Source organism: Lonchura striata, chromosome 9 (genome assembly GCF_046129695.1).
Source record: "Lonchura striata isolate bLonStr1 chromosome 9, bLonStr1.mat, whole genome shotgun sequence".
NCBI classification, from domain to species: domain Eukaryota; kingdom Metazoa; phylum Chordata; class Aves; order Passeriformes; family Estrildidae; genus Lonchura; species Lonchura striata.
The window spans coordinates 13344293-13365633 of NC_134611.1; the positions used below are offsets into that span (position 1 = coordinate 13344293).

Genomic DNA, 21341 nt, shown 5'->3' on the forward strand with positions numbered 1-21341 from the left:
CACTGTCTACTGTTCTTGTATGTAGTTATCAGGAGACCTGGGAGCAGTGCAGGCTGCACTTCTGAAAAGCTTTCTGTAGACATCTTGAGTCCTAAAGGCATTTTACTACAGCTCCTTTAGATTGGAGAGAAAAAGACTTGGTTTGCATGTTGAAGTCATAACATACTTCTCACACTCTTCATGATTTGGCTGCTAGATGGAGGATCAGGCTGTCAGGCTTAAACTCTGGGCACTGTGGTATTGTGTGGAGCATGTGACTGACAAAGACAGGCATCTCCTCATGCACCATGTCAGCATAGTCATTCTGGCATCTACTTTAGCCAAAACTGACTGTTCATGTCATTCCTGGGAATCCAACATTGAGTTTGATTGCTGTCTCTGTGGGAGTGGAATACTGGGCTTTCTGGAAAGGAAACTTCCTTGAATATACAACATTCATCCACAGTTTTTCCCACTACATGTCATGGGGGTAATAATGTGCCAGTTATCCATTAGCTTGTCATATGATTCAGATCAAAAGGGTGGCATTATAAAATCTGGTACTCAGGTGTGCTCAGCCTTGTCTTTAATCTTTGTATTTCAAGTGGTTATATAAAACTCAGAGCACATGACTGGTTTAAGTTACACCAAAGCTGTGACTGCTGGGTAGCTTCACAGTTCAGTGTGGCTTGGGATAGGGCTAAACTTCAAAGCTGAGGACTTGGGTGTGAGCTCTTGCCTAACAAAGTAAGGGAGTTAGAGCCCTGTGATCTTCATGTACCTGTAAAGATTAAATTCTTACTGGACCTTGTAACCATCTTCAGCTCAAGTCGTAAACAAGTTCTGTCCTGCTTAAAGTCAGCAACACCAAAGATGAGGCCCAGGGCTACTTGTGTCACTCAGAAGTGAAAGTTGTATGCCTTGAGTAGTAAACTTGTTTTGTACAGCTCCAAAAAGGATGTGGCAGAAGCCTTGGTACCAAATACTTCAATATCTGATAAAGTAGCTAATCCCCATGAACATAGGTGAAAGTAATGTTTAGCTGGATAACTTCTGCTTAATTTTTAAAAAATCCAAAGTCTCAAGATAACAAATGAGGCCAGCTTCCCAGGAAGACATTGATAAGTTACAGGGGCATTTATATGGTCTAGTAAAATGAATATAAATTATCTTGGCTGAATAAGAAGTTACCCAACTTTATTTTCTAGCAAGTGACAATGAGTAAAGTTTGGGCTAAACTAATGCAAAACTTACCTTGTTACATTAGGCTTGAAAGTAAAACCAATGACAGCAGTTACTTGAAGGGCACTGTCTCCAAGTGTGACATACACATAGTTTTTTTAATTCTTCCTGGTAATAATTATACCACTTTCCTGGGCAGCTTGTTTCAATGCCTAACCACCCTTCCAGTGAAGAAACTTTTGCTAGTATCTAATCCAAACCTATCCTGGTGCAAATTGAGACCATTTCCTCTTGTTTCATTGCCCATTAGCTGGGAGAAGAGACTGAACCCACCTCACTACAACCCCCTTTTAGGTAGTTGTACAGAGTGATTTTGTAGCTGCTTAGTCTCCTACCCCTGGACCTAGAGGATAAAGGAGTTTTCTCATGTTCTGTTCCTGAACTCTCTCCCAGAAGGGATCTTTATGTGCCCATCCCAGGGCCTGGGAGGAAGGGGTGAGGGTCTGAGGGTGGTTCCAACCCCACCAGCTGCTGTGTCCAGCTGTGGCTGCTGTCAGGAGGAGGGGTCAGAGCTGCCCTGCAGCACATCTGGGCATAGCAGTGTCCTGTAGAAACCCTTTGTGCTCATTTCTTCATCCCACTCCTCTGCTGTGAGGAGTTCCCTTCACATGCTGTACTTACTTTCCTGTGTGTCCTGCCCACCTTGAGCTCCCCCACACTGGGAGGTTACAAACTGTACCTGCTTAAGCATCACAGTCACAGGTGAGTGCTGATACTGTGGAAACTGCAAACAGCCAAGAAACAAAATCCCTGTGGATTAGGAACCGTACTACATGTGTGCATCAAAGGATCGAGAGTGGGAATCAATGCAATTAAACATTTTTTTTTTATTCTTCAGCCACACTAGTCATTCCCAGGAAGGTTTGCTATGCTGTCATTTTAATGTTTACATTATTTACATTTCCAAGAAAATAACACACAAAAAAATGGGTAACAGAACTTCTTCAAACCAAGAAGAGTTTAACTTTATTTGTTTCAAGTTTGCATTGATTCAGATGTAGCTTGAAATCTCCTCCAGTAAGTGTACTGGGGCTTACACCCCACTCCTTGCATCATGACATCTTAGACTGGTGTAACTTTTATGATAATCAAATAACTATAATTTAGTAACTGAATTTTCCATGTATCAAGATACAGATTGTATTTTCATTACAATTACAAACTGCTTTTGCTTTCACAATCAACAGGTGCCATATTTCCCAGTGAGGTAAAAGCCTCACTCAAGCAGTTCTTGAATGTGACAGGATGGGTAGTTATCTAGTGGGATTTTCCCTGAAGATGTAAATCAGAAAGGATAGATGTAATATTTGCTACTTTTTAATGTGTGAGTGACTGCACATCTGTTTTCCTAGTTTGAGTGCTTATGAATATAACCTTTATTCATTTATTTCTCTAGAATAGTCAGGTGAAGGGAAACTGAAATATATTTTACTGTGTCTCTGTCCTAGATCTCTTAATTTGTTACTGATTGCTGTGATTCCTGGGGATTTATGTAGCCATTCCTCAGCTGGACAGGGGAGAGAAAATAGAGTGGAAGGTTCATGGGTCAAGGTAAGGACAGGGAGAGATCACTCACCAGTTACTGTGTCAGGAAAAACACGCTTGGGAAATTGGCTTAATTTTATTACCAATCAAATCAGAGTAGGATAATGAGAAATAATGAGGCTGCAGGGGAATCTGCTCTGGAGCACCTCCTCCCCCTCCGTCACTGACCTTGTGTGTGCACAGCTGTTTCTCTCACATTCTCACTCCTCTGCAGTTGCAGGTTGTTACACAATCATTCCCCCATTCTTAGCTCTGTTATCCCACAGATGGCTGGTGGTGGCTTCCTTGGAAGCTTCAAGGAGCTTCTCACAGAAGCCACCCCTGTCACCCCCCCATTACCAAATTCTGCCACACAAACCCAATACACACAAATCGTGCTCTCTCATATCTAGAATTTAAAAAAAAATATTCCTTCATGCTTGTGACAGATATTTGTAATTAAATTTTCAGAAAATAGTGTTTGTGTAGGAGCAACTTGATTTTTTTTTTTAAATGTATAATACAAAGCTGTGCATCAGACATAAATTCTATATATCTTGGCATATATAGGATGTGATGTTCAATACTCAAAATACAGAACCTAACCTTTACTTGATTTTGTACAACTTCTGAGTTAGTAATTTCAAAATTAACAACTGTATATTTATATTTAGATGCTTGGAAGAAAGAAATTGCCTCTTAATATTTAAAGAATTATCACTTTGTTACAAAGCGAGCTTCTTAGTAGTTTTGAAAAATAGTATAAAAAGTTACTACAGTTTAAAAGTACTATTTTCTTTTTCAAACGAATGTTTTCTCTAAAGAATTTTCTTAACGAGTATTCCATCCTTTTAATCAGGCCTTTGTTGAATATGTTATTGGATTGTTCAGCAAATCAATAAAGTTCAAAGAACAAAAGCAAGAATTTTTTATCTCACAGGTATTGCAAAATGATGCCCTTTGGTTAGGAAAGTCTGTTTGCAAAAGCTTCATGAAAGCAGCTTTTAGTAATGGTACACATCAAAATAAGAGTTATGTAAAAATGATATTAAAATACTCAGGTTTATTGCATTAATTGTCTGAAATTTTCAGTGGGTCTGGTGTTCAGTACTGTATTACCTGACAGTCTGCAAATGTGTATTCTGATGTATACTGCTAGACAGATAGGGGACTTAAACCAGAAATGTCTTGGTTCTATTTTGCAAAGGGTGAAATGAGGTAAGTGCAGAGTGGTGGAATGCAGCATGTTTGGACAATTAATTAGAAAGTGTTAGAGCTGTTACTGTCTCCTTTTTTTTAAATACAGTTTAATGGTACATACAAAAAGAACACTGAACAAGGAAATCAAAAGAAATTGGTTTTGCTCATGAATATAGTACCTCTATTTTTAATCCTTGGAAATAAAAACCAGGAGTTTGCCTTTAATGTAGAGTCAAAGAACTGCATTACCAACGGCCCTGTGCTGCACAGCCCTGGGTGGCTGCAGGAGAACAGGCTGTGAGTTGTTTGCAGTGTTCCTGAACAAGAGCTGAGCCTGTGGGAAGCAGTTCTCACCACACCTAGTGATGAAAGGTTTGGACTTCAATGTGAAATTTGGCTCTTTCACCTGAAACTTGAATCACTGTACATACTATGGGGACGTGTGTCTGAATGTAGAATGTTTCTGTACAAGAAACCTTTTGAGCATAGATATGTGACTAAATATATGTGAAGTCATTAAGGTTGCACTGTCCTCTGACACCAAGTTCAGTAGGTTTATGTTCCATATTCCACAGCAACAGATTTTTGAAGTATCAGCACTGATGAATGAAACCATATCTTTTGTCTTGATAAAACATCATAGCCTGAAATTGATTATTTCATCAAATTAATCTTTCACAACAATAAGGCAGTTCTTTATGTTTTGGAAGAGTAAAGCAACAGTGAATGATTCAAGACTAGTCTGAACAATACTGGGAAAAAGGTTATGACATGAAATTAAAACCTAAGACTAATTCCTTTAAAAGGAAGAAGGTTTATACATTCACAGAAAAAGCAATGATTCTGCATAAATTTAGGAAACAAAAATCCCTCCACTCCTGTAATCCACTTAAAGGAATTTTCCTGCCCCATGGTTTGTTCTACATGAGGAAAAAAATCCCCAAGCACCTTAGTATATGTGTGTCTGATCTTCAGAACTCTTCAAGGTGTTTGAGGGAAAAGAAAACATGCAGTTGTTAAAAGTAAAAATGCTTTCTCACTGAGTTATGTACATACATCAACAAAGATAACATGAGAATTACAGATGTATTATTAGTGAATGATAGTAGCCATTTCAAATATTTGTATGCATATATAATCACATTTTACAGATCTTAGTATATTACTGAAGAGATTTTAATCATTCCACTAAATTTTCTTCCTGCTCATTATGACAAAATATTAAATTCTTTCAACTTTCCCACCATATTTCGTAAGGAATGTGAACATCTTTTTCAATCACAGAGGGAAAATAAAAGCTCATCTGTGCTCCTTGGTGCTCTGTTTCCTCCTTGAAAACCTAGAAGGGAAGTGCTCTGTTCTGTTTTCTGAAGGAAACGTGATGGATGATCTGTCACAGGATACATGACAGCACAGGAAGCCAATGAAACAGCACAAACCCTCTCATGAATACATTTGTCTATTTTGGTGAATCTGTGAAAGTTCAGCTTGCAGAGGTGCAGCTGTTTCTCTACTGCAGTGAGCAGCAAAACCACTACCCTCAGAGGAAGTTCTGAACTGCTGCTGCTGAAGTCAGTATTCAAAGCTAATTTATTAAATACACTTTTTGCATAAGGCTTAACTAAGAGTGCTGATAACTACACTGGCACTGACCAGTAGCTGTCACTATCTTTTCTGAAATACATCAGTCTTAACTCAGGGTTTTTTTGATTCAATTTAAATTCAAGTCAGCGTGCATTCTCAGAAATATAACCCATGTCAAACAGTAGCTACACCAACAATAATTTTCATCACAAATGAATAAGACAACATCCATACTATAGTGAATGAGTAAAATTATGATACTGATCCAGAGGAGGGCAATCTAGCCCTAAAAAAAAAAAAAAAAAACAAAAACATAGCAAAAAAATCAACACAAACCAGACTTTAAAACCCTAATCAAAACAACAAACCAGAAGAGTTCCCTACTCTCCTAAGGATGGCTATTTTTGTCTGGCACACCAGCACTGATTTATACAGCAAAACATCTTTCATTTTCCATAGTTCAGAGGAAAACAGCCTTGTTACAAGTCACTCTTTTTATAGGAGAAAGAAACAAGTCAGTATCAGGAATAAGGTTGCCACACTCTTCTTCATACCACAAAGAAACTTTAGTGCTTATTATTGTTATCACAGAAATGAAACTGATTCAAACTGATACCAAAAACCATCAACAGTATTTTCGAGGGGTTTTTCTGAGCAACAACTCCGATGGCTGCTGGTCACAAGGTTAGACTGTGCTTTGTATTTAACTGGCATTGTCTGTCAAATCTTTAATTGTTATAAAAGTCTCAGTTATTTTTAGGTTAATGAAGTAAAAATAGGGAAAACATAAAGATAAATTGTAAATGCATAAAACTATTACAAACTTGTTAATTCTCCATAAACTATTTTATTAGCTTGAAATGTACAAATATCTTGTTGCTGAAACTGAATTTAAATTCAAGTTGCTTTTAATTTCTTTTATTTTTCCTGTTCAGCTCTTGAATACCCACTCTACTGGTTATACTGAGGAAAAGAGTCTTTTAATGTTTTAAAATTAGGATTTAGAGAAAAGCTTGTCTAAAAATGTAAAATGTGATACTTGAACTAGTAAATCTATCCAAGTATTTGCAATTACTTGTTTGACATTTGCAAGGGCTGAAACTAAGAATGCCTTCACAATGCCTCAGGATCCAAGGCTGATCCATTCCTTACCATGTCTGGTCTTGTCCCAAGAGATGAGGTAAGTCAAACAGGTTCTCTCAAAACTTCAATTTTATAAGACAAAGGCCATTATACTCCAACCAGAAATCTAATCACTGTGTATCTCACTGTGCAGCTGTGGATCTCAGTGAGCTGGCTGAGAGAAAGAAAGTAATGCCCAGTCCAAGTCACTCCAAAATCACTGTAGTAGGAATGGATATTGCTAAATATTTGCACTCTGTTCTGACACACACAACTGTATTCCCAGAAGCACAAGGAACACAGACCTGTGACTCTGTTCACTATTAGGTTTTAACCAGTAAAAATTCCAGTACTTACAGGTCTTACTTTAATGCTGCTGAGAGAAAGTCCCTCGGTTATGTCTCACTAGACATTCGGAACTTTTGTTACTGTTAAGAACAGAGGAAGAAATGAGAAGTGCACTGTCATGGTGCTTGCTGTTAATGCTCTTGCTGAAATGACTTGGAAAAGATAAACCTTTATTGAATCTACTCATAATATGATGTAGGTTTTATTTGTTATATCCCAGTGGCCTGTGATAATAGTTTACCAACTTCTGCTAAGATAACAATTTTTTTCCTTAGTTTTCAGTTACTGGACTCTGTGTGTCTTAGGTACCTCAATCTTTTCAGGATATTAAAACACCTTTATTGATTCTTGCTTGAACATCTTGAGTTCTCCACAAGCTAAGAATTGCATTGTTTAAATAAAAATACTCAGTACTGAGATTTACTTACAGCTTTGTATATTTAGTAACCAAAATACCATTTGAAGATAAATAAATTACAGAAATTGAAATGCAGTGACCATGGTAATCTGTTTAATAAATTAAGACAAAATATTAAATATTTGTAAGAAATGAATACCAAAAAATCAAAATAATTTACTTTAAATTGTAATATAAAAAGATAGATTTGATTTAAATCTATATTTATCCTTCTAAGAGAATCAGTATTTTCTCTTTGTTACTAGTATGAGCCATTACCTCAAGCCCCTGTTAAATTACAGTTCAGTTTAAAAGTGCTGAAACATCAAACTAATTTGAACCAGAAATATTTCTGTAACTAACTAATTTTAAACAAATTTCATTCTTTCATTAAATTAAACATCACAATACCTCTACCACATTTTAAGTCAGGTGTCTGCCTTAGTCAGAGATGAACAAAGCATGGAAAGCAGCAAAGACTTTTTTGTAACAGTAAATGCAGTGAACAAACCCAGTGATCACATGCTCACTACTCTCTTTACAGGGAAGCAAACTCGTTATCCTGAATTTGGATTATGAAGAGTTAGTGTACAGGCTATGAACAACTGTATCAAGCAGTGAACAATGGTGAGGGCAACCTTTGTGGTGGGGTCTCCAAAAACTTCGAAGAATCCCAGGATAAAAAGAAAGGGCTCAGTTCTGCAAAGTGAGTATTTCTTCATCATTGTGTTGATACCATCAAAAGTAAAGTAGTGCCTGTCCATGTGCAGCATTGCACTGCAGTCTAGTAAAACAACTCCTACAAAATATTATTTTAATGTATTATATTACTTTAACGAGATCTGAGCCTCAAATTGCTCAAAGATAAAATAATTCCTGATTTCCAGGTGCATTGCAACCTCTGAACAAATGTAACAGGACAAAGTCATGCAAAAAGTGTTTCTGTCTGAACATGTTTTATGCAGCAATATAAGTAACATGAATGTCATTAATATTTCCCTTTCTTCTGTGCTAGTTTGCCTGTGCATATGACAAGGCCTTGTGCCATGGCTTTTACGTGTGTGCAGGTTTACAATCCTTGCCACACAAAAAGCACACCAGGAAACTGTGGCAGTACCTTGTGGGGGCGTGCTGTGTGCTGGCACTGAAAAATACTTTTAACACAAATGTGGTCTAGCTGAAAAAAAAAAGGCCACTGCCTTTTTCAGTCAGTTATCTTAATGTGAGTAAAACCTCCAATCATATGGACATTACTCAGCATCTTTCCAAATATTCCAGTCAGCTTTATGAATGGATAAATGCTTAAATGTGACCTAGGCAAGACTGTAAAGACTGGACATCTGTTTCCTAGGGAGAGTCATGATACAGGATAATAAAATGCTTGCTACATCTAAAAAAGTACCTGCCCCAAGTTTAGTCAAAATCCAGCTAAGTAGTACAATGACTGAATTTTTTTCTACACCTACAAAGAATAAAAACAGAATATTCGGAAAGAAAATTATTGAGAACAAAAGCGATTTCTCTAATGCCCAGCACCGATTTTGAAGTTGCCAGGATTTCTGAACTACTCCCAACCAAAGGCTAATGGCACCTTACTGGACACCCAAAGGACACCCCAGATCAGCAGCAGCACAGAGCAGACGGCTCCCACCTCCCCCAGACCGCGGAGCAGTGCCCCTGTCTCTGGGAAGCTTTGATTGCAGTGTTTGCATTGAGGCTGCTTGGATTTGCCACGTCTGTACCAGCATAATCATCCTCGTCCTCCTCCTCCTTCTCCTTCTCCGCCGGTGCTCATGAGTTACCCTTTGCTGCCCTCTGCCCTCCACCGCGCCGGTTTCTCAGTGAAATGTGATTCTCTGGGCTTCCTGTGAGAGCCCCAGCAGCCGGAATCTCTCGGCTGGAGGAGTGGCAAAATAGGCTTTCTGCTCCTCCGAGTACCTTTCCTTCACTTCAATGATGTCCCTGTAGCGCCAGTCCTGCCAGTGGAAATTGAACTGCTCCAGCAGCTCGATCCTTTTCTTCTCCGTGCTCACACAGTCAACAGGGGCAGGCTGTTCCAGGAACGGCACCTGAATGTCTGGGAAGAGCAGGAGACCCCGGATAGCAAACCAGCCACCATACTTGGGATGGATACAAACTCCAAAGATCTTCTGGAAGAAAAAAAAACATCCAGGCTGCCTCACTTTGTGTCTAATCAAGGCTAGAGTTCAAAGCATCAGATGCTGCTCACTCTCCCAACCTTCTCTTGGAGAGCTGTACAGAGCTGAACATATATGGCATTTCTCTCCCATTTTCAGGTGCCCACACTCACCTCTTTGGAATGTGGGGAGAGGTTCCTTTCTGAAAATCTATTACAGAAATTAACCACAGAGCATTTTTCCCCCACTCTATAATGCTCTAAGCAACAGGTTTTCCTTTACACTGCCATTTATTCTTCTGTCTAAGTAGGTTTACCAGATTAAGATATTTCTCTTCATGCACATCTCCCTGCTACCTTGAAGAATCTTGGAAGCTTCCAATTCCCACATAAAACCCTTTTATGAACCTGTATGTCCTCTGGACTTTGTAGTTTCCTGCAAGAGGAACTAGTGACTAGTGAGCAAACAATCATTGTACAGTTCAATGGCTGCAGTTCAGTGGTTCTTCCCAGACTGTGCTTCTGCCTCACCTTTTTCCCCCAAGGATCGAGTTTCACATCCTTCCTTTGGTAGTAATATGCAGCTCCAGCAACGTGGGCAGCTGTCTGTGCCAGGAACTTGGGCTTTCGGCTCGGCAGCATCTCGTAGTCAAACATGACATCCACCCTCTGGTCAGGGAATTTCTGGGAAAATTTGGAAACATCAGCCCAGGCTCATGGAAAAAGCTTTGCCATTCCAGAACTGCTGGATGGCAGCAAATCAGGCACATGTGAAGCCTGCAGACTCCCACATCCTGCTGCTGAATTCTGTCTATTGGCAGGTTTGAGGCTGTGGGCATTCAGCCTGTGCCTGCAGAACTCCCTCACAGCTGCATGGTGTCATCCAGAGGCAGAACATGCAAGTAAAGCAGCCAAACCCTGCTGATGCTCCCTCCTTCATGAATAATGCTTCACCCTTCCAGAGAGCAGGGCAGGAGCCTGCAGGGCTTTGTCTGCCACTCAACCCACCTGGTGATGTGACACAGCACTACATGGAATCGGTGTTTCGGCTTCTTACCTCCTTCACACGTAGTAAATGATGGGAAACACACTGATCCACAGGATCCCTGATTATTTTTAATCGTTCTTTTTTCACAAAAGGCTTAAGGGCCTTGTCGAACATGGATGGCGTGCTGAGGACCACGAAGGCCAGGGTGTCATCTGGGTAGGGGAGGTGGAAGCCTGGCTGCAGAACAGCATTGTACCACCCAACCTTGGCAAAGAAACACAAATTTCCATTAGAACACAGACACCACTCTAGTGCACATGCAGGAATGTAAAAATGTGGAAATAACTGTAGCCCCCTTAATCTGCAACCCAGATGGGCAACCTGCCCAGGGCCTTCCTTTCAAACCAAGTTGTTTTGCACTCCAGGATTCAGTTTGGGAAAGCTGTGCTGTGAGCTGTCAGATAAGAATCACACACAGCCTTCAGCTCCAGTCTGCCCTTTATCCAGCTCTGCTCAGAAACCTAGAGGGAAGTATGAGCAATCAGTCTTGCCAATGCAAATCAGATTGTTCAGATAAAGCTTTTACAGGTTTGGATTGTTTTTTTATTTTTCTCTTATCTTGGGCCAGAAAGAAACTGGTGCTTCTGTTTTGTGTGACAAGTTGCATGTTTTACTTCTGCAGAAAACACTTGTGTGGAATGAAGGATGTGAAGCTCTTGGCAGTGCTAAGCCCCCCCTAAAAACATTTGTTACCAGTAGCACGTGGATTGTGACACAACCAAATTTGGATATTTGATTCCAGGGCTGGACATGTTATAACAGAGTTCAGAAACAGAGATCAAGGCAGGGCAGCAGGAAGCATGACCAGGAGGACATGGAGGGCTCAGACCTGCAACTGCCAAGTGCAGGAGGACATGCCCCAAACCCCCTGCACCCCACTCCTCATGCCCTGCACAGTTACATCAGTCTTTTTATAGGTTATGACAACTCCCTCTCTCCCAGGGTGCAACAAAGTCAGGCCTAACAGTCAGACAGATGCTGAATAATGGAACAGCAAGTTTGGAAATTAAACGTACTGGGTTATTCTAAATAATCAGTGAAATAATTTTGATAGCGACTCTGCAGCTGGCAGTGGCAGCCAGACTGCCCATGAGGAAACACAGAACAAAAACCAGATTCACTATAAAGTTTACATTCTTATACGAACCGCTAAGTTAAATCAGTTTTGTGGCTCTGAAGGTGCTGAATTGAGATGTTGAGGAATTAGAGAGATGGGAATCTAAGCTTTGCTGGTTTCCCAGTGAACATCAGTCAGCGAACATAGTCAGTACACCAGAATGAAATCTGGAGAGTGCTAGAAGCCTAAAAGCTTTCCCCTCTGATAGCTGCATTCTTTTCACCTGGCTTCTGCACCGGATTTGTTTTAGGCATTGAATTTTCCAAATTATAGGGCTTCTTCTCTCATTGCCTTGTACTTTTCATGCAAACAACACCTTGACCCGCGCTCCCGGGCGGTTTGCGCATCGACCCTCGCCCGCCGCGGCGGCTCCGCGGGGATGTGCCCCGCTCGTTCGAGCGGGGCCGGGCACATCCCCGCGGGGCCGCCGCGGCGGGCGAGGGTCCATGAGCAGCCCCGGTACCCGCTCCCCCCCACCTCCCCGGGCAGTGACGCCATTCCAGTGACATAACCGTGATGTCATTACCTTGAAGGCGTGCGCCTCAAGGCCGAGCGGGCTCAGCGCGCTGCGGAGCTGCTCCGCCACACGCCGCTCCATGGCGGCGGCGGCGGCGGCGCGCGGGGCACTATGGGAATTGTAGTTCCGGCCTGGCGGGACCCCCCCCCTCAAATCCTCGCGTCTCCTAGGAGACGGCGCTGCGCGCAAAGAACCGCGGGAGTTGTAGTGCGGGGTTCCCTTCCGCTCCGCGCGGGATCTCCCCGAGGGGACTCCATGTCCCAGCATGCTCAGGGAGCGCAGAACAGCCGGGGTCTCCTCGGTGTTGGCGGCCTTGTGCCCGTCCGTGTGGCACCGCCGGCAGTTTATAAAACACTTTGATTTTACCATGGTGCCCTAACTCATAATTAATGTGGGCACCACAGCTGTGATAATAGTGGTCATGTGCTACACAGTGGCATTTTTTAATGCGGCATAATCTTTTCTTCCTTCATTAGAGTAGCATTTCCAGATAGATACAGTTCTGGCTTTCGGTAAGGTAGAAACACACAGGGGAGCTCAGTTACCCAAAAGATCCCCAAAATCAGTGCAAAATAATAACAATTTGGAAGCAAAAAGGGATTGTAAACTATATTCAAAATGAATGCTGGGGATGAGGTGTGTTTTCCTGACCTCACACTCTGTGGGAAAGCCGTGCCTGTGGGAAGATGCTGCTCACTGAAACAGCGGCGCCTCTGTGCTGGCAATCGTTTCTCCTTCCCCTCTTGAAATGTTATAAATGAGAATTGATTCAGCCAGATTAAAAATAAGGAAAAAAAATTTTTATTAGCGGTCAAATTCTATCTAGCCAGCCACAGAAAAAGACAGTGCCGAGCCCGGGAATTGACCCTGGGTGTGCAACAGGGAGTCAGCCTCAGGAGAGGTTTCCCTCTATGCCCACACCTCCAACCTGGCCCAAGCGGTTTTTATAGAGAAAATTCCACCTGAGGCCAAGATTTCAGCAATCAGTCTTTTCTTCTATTCAGAGTCCATAGGTTCATAAGATTTTTTTTTTTTTTTTTTTTTTTTTTTTTTTTTTTTTTTTTTTGTGATGAGGAGGAATAATTCAGTGTCCGGAGTAGGTGAATCCCTGATGAGATTTACGGGAAGGCTGCATTCACATGGATCTGTCTGAGGATTTCCATGATATCCATCTTGGGTCGTTTACCCAAGATGATCACCCGATGATCAACACCTGGAGTCCTGATGGTCAGCACCTGGAGTCCCGACATGGCCCATCTCCTGGCCGAGCCACATCCTTTTACTTGTAAATCAGTTTCCAATATACACCCAGTCTTGCCTGCAAAGGGGGGAGAAACTAATACAAACGGGCATAATCTAACAAGTATCCAATGTTACATATTTCATACAAGGAATGGCGCGAATTATGTTTACTACACATAACAACACAATCTTTGCAGATTCCTTATTCCCTACCAATGCATTTGCCATACTGGAGACTGAGCCTCAGATTTGGATCTCCTTACCCTAATCTTTACAGATGCTTATCACAATCTTTGTAGTACTTGTGCAATGCTCTCCAGCCTGTAGTCCTGGGGTTCATGAAGTTCAGGGCACCAAATGTGCAAGTTCTTGGGGACAGAACTACTTCAGATGTGCAAACTTACTGCTTTGTGGAGTTTCCTTGTATCTTCTAGTACCCCAAGATTTCCTCCTTATTATATCCATGCCTTCTCTATTGGGAGGGCATGGATCCAGCTGGATCCTGCCAGTTATGTTTAGAATTATGGTTTGTTCTTTCCAGACCTCCCTGTATTTCCAGTTTGTGAAGCTGCACCAGAGCACTAACTATGTTCTTTTGTGGACTAAATTGTAAGTAATCCTGATACAAAACCCTGTTTCTGCCCATCCTCTCATATCATTGAATATCTCAGTCTGTGGATTGACTAAAACAGGAGAAAGAGCTCCAGCAGGAGCAGATCCATAAGATATGAAGTAATGAAAGTAAAGGCAATGGAACCAAAGCACTGATAGTTACAGGAGCCTCTTACACAGATCAGTGCTTGTCTAGGTTTCTGAAGTCCTGCTGAAGAAACAACAGGCTGAGTGTAGCCTGGCACAAGGTTGCTCCATCTCCCTGCTCAACAAGTGTGCAGAAAGAATTGGATACAAGCAGAAAGGGTTTTGCATCTTTGATGCTGGAAATAAGAGGGTTTTGCCTATGTTGGAATGTTATATGTCCAGCTCCCTTCTTGTTGTCAGTTGTTCCAAGATTTGTCTGAAGGGCTTAGTGCTGTGCTGGATCAGAGGCTGCCTCTGGAAAACATGTGGCAATGCTTGTCCCTTGTCTTTCAGGCGAGCAGCCACAAAGCTCAGTCTAACAGAGCACAGTCTTACAGTTTGTACAAACTCAGGATGGAAGTGTGGAGCACTCGCCAGAGGCTGGGCCACGTCAGGTGGAGGGGACACCCCTTCAGGGAATTTGGGGATGCCCAGGCAAGTGCAGCTCTGGGGTTTCAGGCAGAGCAGCTGCAGGACTGTGTCACAGGAGGGTGCTGCTGGCTGGTGGCTGCTCAGAGCTCTGCAGGACAGCTCCTGCTGTGCAAATTGCTTCCACAGGTGCTGGGCTGGCAAGCTCAGAGATGCTGGGGACTGATCTCTCATCCTGCTATTCTCCTTTGGCTGTCCTTTGTACCTGCCTGTGGAGCACAGCTCATTTCCAGGTGTGGCTCTGGCTTTACTGGTGCAGAAGGTGACACATTTGCCAGCTTTGTGAGATGGGCTCTTCCATTTCAATCCTGAACTAGCAAGGCTCGAGGCAGGTTTGACTTCTGTGCCTGCCCTCTCCTGGAGTTGATCTTTGGCTAAGTGCAGGACGGGTGCTCAGTCCTTCTGAGAAAGCTCATGAAAGGGGTGACCCCCAGGGAAGGGCTGACAGCACTGGGACTGCCGGAGTTCATTTGGACAATGCTCCCAGATGCACAGGTGATTTTGGGGGATGTCCTGTGCAGAGCCAGGAATTGGACTCAACAATCCTTGTGGGTCCCTGTTGCAGCATATTCACAGCACATGCCACAGCCAAGACAGCCACAATACACAGAGCACCACCAAACAATACCAGAAAGCTTTAAGCGTCCCCATACAGCCTAAAACCAGACCCCATCAGACAGCTTCCACCATTTATTGCTCTTTAGTGCAACATTTTATTCCCCTCACCTTACACCGGTGTGCCCCCTGTTCCCTTTGGTAATTGCTCAGTAACCTCAGCCCTCCATGTGCCATTGTCTTCACTGCTGAGCCCCCTGGGGATGAGGCTTCATCGCAGCCCCACTCCCAGTTACCACAAACTGTGAACCTGCAGCTCCCTCCCAACACAGGATATCCTGTGATTCTAAATGGCAGCCTCTGGTACTGAGACGTTTGTATCCTGAGGGTTGGCATCATCTGCTCATTCCATGTGGGCGTGGAGGATGGGTACCTGCTGTTCCTTCACAGCTGTCCTTGGAGCTGTTCCCTGAGCCACCTCATCTGCCTTGTTTAATTAACCAGGAATATTTCTGTCTCCTACACAGCCCTCTGTCAGGGCGGTCTCCTTGCTGCTGTTTGGACAATACTTTACTTGCATTTTACTGCAATGACTGAAATAATTGGTGAGTTTAAGAAGAGGTGCTCATTTGAAATGCCTGAGCTCTAATTCCTTCCCAGTTTCCCCATCTTTCACATTCCTTTCTCCCCGAGCTCAGCTGCTGGGAACTGGCTTTGTTTGTGCCTCAAACTTCTGCTAGCTTGGCCCTTGCTTTCCCCCAGCCCTACCAAGGGCTCTGCCCTGCTCCCTGGAGAGAAATGAGTGACATCTCAGATTCCTTGTTGAAGATCTTTAGATCTTTTTGGCTCTGTTTCATTGTGCCCTCTGTCCAACCCCAGCTGCCCTTGGACAGCTGCCAGATGTCTGAACTGTCACAGGTCTGGCTGAGCGTTCATGTCACTGTTTCCAGCATTCTCTCCCCCTGACAGCTTTGTGCTACAGCAAAACAGCATCCAGAGAATATGGTTCACTTCCCTGGGGCAAGGCAGCAATATGTCTGTGAGATGTCTGTGTCCCAGGTATGGCTTTGTGGTTTTTTCTATTATTAGGAAAACCACAATGCTCTCATTCATCTCCCTCAGGCTAATGCTGCTATCACGTGGGGTACTGTGTGATTTGGTGTTATCATGAAGCATTTACACAAAAAGGATCATTAGTTCTCATTGTTCTCCACAACAGTAAATGACAAAGACACAATGTTGTACTGATTGTAACGGAAGGGATTTTCCTTCTGCTTTCCATCTGCAGCTCTTGAAACCTTTTTCTGACCCTGGCAAAAAGCAATTGCTCTGCATTAGGTAGGAACCTAATGTGAGAGAGAGAGAGACTCACACAAATTGTTTGTACAATTGTACAATTTGGCAACTGAAATGGAGTTAAAGGACATCTTAATTCCGTGTCTGTTTTCTGATCTTTCTAGCTCTTGACCACAAGCATATCAATGTCTATTTTTATTAGTGGGGAAGTATTGGTGAACACTGAGTCTGGAGGTTAATGTAGATTCATTATTAGGTTTTCTTTAATAAAAAATATTGTATCAGCTTGGTGAGATAGTTTCAATAATGCAACTTCATTGCAGTTCTCTTGTAATTAAATATTGATTCCTTATTTCTTTCTACAAAAGCCTAATGCCTTCCCTTGTTATGTCACCCTCCCACCTGTTAAGCATCTGATTTCATGAGACGTTGTCTGTGCTGTCAACATCAGCTTAAAATGTTCCAATCTCTCTGCATTTTCCTGCCCTGGCCTCACAGCACATTGCCTCCCAAATTTCTGCCACTGCAGTTGTTGGTGTGCTGTAAATCTGATCAGGGAGCTGAGCTGGTTCTAACAAGTGCGTCATTGTTTGGGCTTTTTTGTTGGATTTTTTTTCCCCCCTGAAGTGGTGTGGTTCACAGTGCTGCTGCAGGAAAAAAATTGTGCTGGCACATTTGAGAGAACAATGTGATCAGGGCTAGGTGGGGAGGCAGAGGTTCTGCTGCCAGCCCATTCATCTCTGAAAACACAACTGAATTGCTCAGCAGAGCTGCCTTCTGCTGCTTGAGGCACAACTGTTGGAAACCCCATCAAAGTGGTGCCACCCCATCCTCACGCCCAGTAACTGTTCCAGCAGGCATTGCTAAGTGTCAGGGACTGTCAGTGTTACGCTTCCATCAGCTCCGCAGTCTCTGAGCTGAAAGATCAAGTGTAAAGTCTCTTCTGGAAAGAAGTAGCATCCATGGCACCTGCAGGGAAAGAGGAGATCACAGGAATGATTTCACACTTACTCCAGTGCTACTCACAGAGTCTGGGATATTGTTTTCCAGCATCTGCTTTAGAGATCTCGTGGTAAGGTCAGGTGTCCTGTTGTCCCTTTCCAACACAAACTGACCCCTGTATGGGAAGGGTCTGGCATTGTGGCCATGTCTCAGAGCAGAAATGGGGTGGCTGATTCCTCCTGGTTTAAACCTGAATAATGTGGAGCTGTTGGTGCCACAGGCAGGCGAAGTCCAATGCCTGAACATTTTTGCCAATATGTTTTCCTGTTTCTCATGGAAACTGTTTTCCACTGCCTTGTGCCACTACTTGTAGCTATGTAAGAATAAATATTAAATTAGAATAACAGCAGTTTCTCCATGTGTAACAGGTGTCACACAATGTAGGCAGAGGATGCTTAGACTCAGCAAGTCTATCCTTGAACTTTTGGCCAAATCTTCTGGTTTTTTCCATTTCTTTTAGAGAGAAGCAAGAACTTGCTGAGATAGGCAGAGTGGTTTTCTCCATCTTTGGCTGAGGTTCCCACCCCAGACACTTCAGCTCCAACAAGCTTTCCAGTGCCATGGAGATCGAGGTGCCTGCAGGAAAGTGTGGCTGGATCCTGCACCCTCAGGATCTTAAGAGCCTGGAAGGGTTTTCTGCTGTGATGTGGATGACAGAGCTCTACTGTTCAGGGCATTCCAGAGGTCATACAGATGAGAGGCTCAGTTTTACTGGTAGGCCTGAGTATTAGGTGCCTAAAGGCAGGAAGACAGTACAGTTTGGAGTAGTGGCCTAGCACTTGGACCAGATTTCAAACTTAGTTCTGAGAGCAGTACTGCTATGCCAGGACAGGGGTAACATGTGTGTGCCTGTCTGTTCTTTCATCCTCCCTCCCCCTGTAGTGTCAGGGTAATGAAAAGCTGCATGTGAGGGCCAATTATGATACTTATCACTTCCTCTGACAGTGCCAAGATACCATTTTTTAATGTGGCTCCATTTTTGTTTTGGTGCTGACACACAGCCAGTGAGAAGGTGAAAATAGCTCACTTCAAGAAGGTTTACCTCTCAGCCTCTTCATCCTTTTGGATTTATGCCTTGCTTTTAGGATATAAAACCCCCTTGTGCTTGCATTAACACTTAGCATTAAAAGAAATCAGGAACAAAGGGCTAACACTCCTTTAAAATTAAAAAAAAATCATGCCCTACTTTAGTAAGATGCTTAAAATTCTTGTGAATGGAGGCTGTAAGGCATATTAAACTGCCCTGTGTGCTGTTTTTTCAATTTACTAATCCTGCTGATTCAGATTTTACTAGCAAACCTGCTACAATTAACTGCTTTGTAGATGCAGTTGTAACATGTCAGGTTGCTGTTAGGGCAATTCCTGAAGAGCCTGCACATCCCATCAAAGGGTTAAGCTTTTCTCTAACATTTATTCTGAGGCACATGCCAGGCGGGGACTCTTATACAGAGCTTTACTGATCCAATGTTCCAGCAAACCCCCTCATTTCATAGTAAGCAGCTAGTTACCTGTTGCTATAGCTATTGTAGCAAATATTTGTATATAATAGTCTGAGAAACCCTGCAGGAGTTATTATGGCAGGGGCACCCCAGAGCTGTGTTGGCAGCTTGCTAGCTTAGGACACCTGGAACCACGGGCACCTGTTTCTATTTGAGCTTACATGGCTTGTGAGGATGCTGGTTGGTATTTCTGCTTGGTATTTCATTGGTTTCAGTGGGAGATAGGTGAGGATGTTTTTAATAGGGTTTGAGATGATTGCAGAGCACAGTGAACCAGCAGTGCTGGAGGGGATAGACACAGACTGCTGCTGTTCTCCCGTCTGGCACATGGGGAAGGATAATTCTTTGGTATTTTGGTGTAGATTGTACATATATCTCCAGGCTGTGTTTTGAGCTGGAGGAAAGCAGTGCTGGAGAAGTGGCTAGAATTAGCTGGAGTGATGATCTCAGCAATGACCTGCCTGGGCTGGAGCTGCATGACCTTTAATGTTAACTAAAAGATGCCGTCTTTACTGTCGGGAACTACTAAAAGATGGAAAGGATATTGGCTTACCTGGGTGGGCAAACTCTTCTTCACTTGTTTGTGCCCTGGATTTTCCACAAGTGGAAGCTGTGAGGTGTGGGGCTGATCCAAGGAGGGCAGGAAGGGAAACCATTTTGAGAAATCATTCACAGACTGCCCAGCCCCACACTCGGCCAAAGACCTGAGCTGTCGTTTACCATCTTGTGCCCCCATTTTCAGACCTGCCCCTTCTACCCTTTCTGTGTTCTGCTCTTTCTCTGCAGGGGACAGACACTGGTTCAGGGCCTGATTTGTGATTTGTCAATCAGCTTTGGCAGCTGCCAGCTGGCTTGAAGAGAGATGCTGTGGTGCTTGGCTATAGTGAGGGTGTCCCTTCAACGTCAGAGAATTCCTAGCTACAGTCCTCTGCTTCAGCTCTCTCCCATGGGATGGGATGTATGATCCTGTCCTCTGAGCTCTCACTTGGTGGACCAGAACAAATTAAGAGAATTTAGTGTGTTTTATCTACTAATACCCTCAAATGTTTAGTTTTTTTCTCCCAGTTATACAGTAAGTTTTGTGTTATGTTGGACTGTGCTTACACTGTTGGCTATCTAAACCTCTGGGATGTAGAGCTAAGCTTGGATTGTTCCTTTTAGGGAGACTGTGCACAGCAAGAACAGAACAGATATAGAATAACCATAGATTTACCCTGTCATGACCCAGTATGGAGCAGCTGACTTGACAAGTGCTGGTAAAATGCTTCCTCTTGTGTGCCACAAAACAGGTGGAGGAAATCTTGTTATTTGAACAGAAAATTCCATGATGCTCCTAAAGGGGAGGTTGCTGGTTTGCTTTATGAGAATAGAGTACCAAAGTGGCACAAAAGGGCTCTGTGAAATTTCCTTATGTGGTTTGAATTTTTTTATTCCATTTCCTTCTGAGATAACTTAATTTAATAATTGCTGTCTGTTGAAGGAGAAGGGAAGAGGTGAATGAATGACACCAGCTTAGACTCTGTAAAATAAAGGGAGCTCTTTTCTTAGTGCTTCTCTAAGCTCTTTGTGAAAACAGGTTTCCTTTCTGCTAGACAGACACAAATAGTTTTGTCCACAGTTGCCTTCCACATAAAAACATTGAGATCCTTTTGAAAAAGTGGGCAAAATTTCTCATCCTGCCCTTAAGATTATTATTATTCAGAAGGGAAATTGAAGCAATTAGCAATTAGCTGTGTTTATTTGTCTGTGTGATCAGAAGGCATAGCCAGGACTAGTGCAAAGGAATACTTTGCTAATTTACAGTTGTCCCTAGTAAAGCTCTTCTCAGTCAGAATCAAATGAGTGTCTAAATCTGGCTGAAAGTCATGTTCAAGAACCCATGAATCTTGTCTTGTTCCAAGCAGAACGTGTAATTCAGCATCGAAAGCTTCAGGAGTCTAACATAACAGCAAATTTTTAAGAAAATACTGAACAGAGCTGACTGATCATCCCTCTTCCTACTGGTCCCAAGAAAGACCAGTGAAAGGAAACACTCTAATGCTATGGCAGCTGATGTGTACTGAAAGAGAGAGGGGATTAAAACAGGGGATAAGTTACCCTGCAGGAGATTGTCAACAGATGCTCCACTGTAGTTCAAAGAGAGCTGGCAAAAGGATTCTGCTGCAGGGATATATTAATTCTGGGCAGTTCTTCACAGGGAGAACAGTTTTATGACTGGGAGGATACCTTTGGTAACTAACTTAGCTCTTTATTTGATCTGAGGGTGGGGAATCTGGTCTACCTGTAAACAGAGAAGGAGCTGAAC

The 21341-nt window shown here is 42.8% G+C and overlaps 1 protein-coding gene across 1 annotated transcript; it reads right to left on the reverse strand.

The window, feature by feature from the left end:
• Positions 1 to 7315: 7315 nt before the first annotated feature.
• Positions 7316 to 12306, reverse strand: MMACHC (metabolism of cobalamin associated C). Its single transcript, XM_021528547.3, has 4 exons — positions 12225 to 12306; positions 10591 to 10785; positions 10065 to 10217; positions 7316 to 9546 (listed from the first exon to the last, which is right to left on the reverse strand). The coding sequence occupies exons 1-4, from the start codon at positions 12294 to 12296 to the stop codon at positions 9235 to 9237; spliced, it is 732 nt and encodes a 243-aa protein (XP_021384222.1). The 5' UTR covers positions 12297 to 12306; the 3' UTR covers positions 7316 to 9234.
• Between the last annotated feature and the right edge of the window lie 9035 nt (positions 12307 to 21341).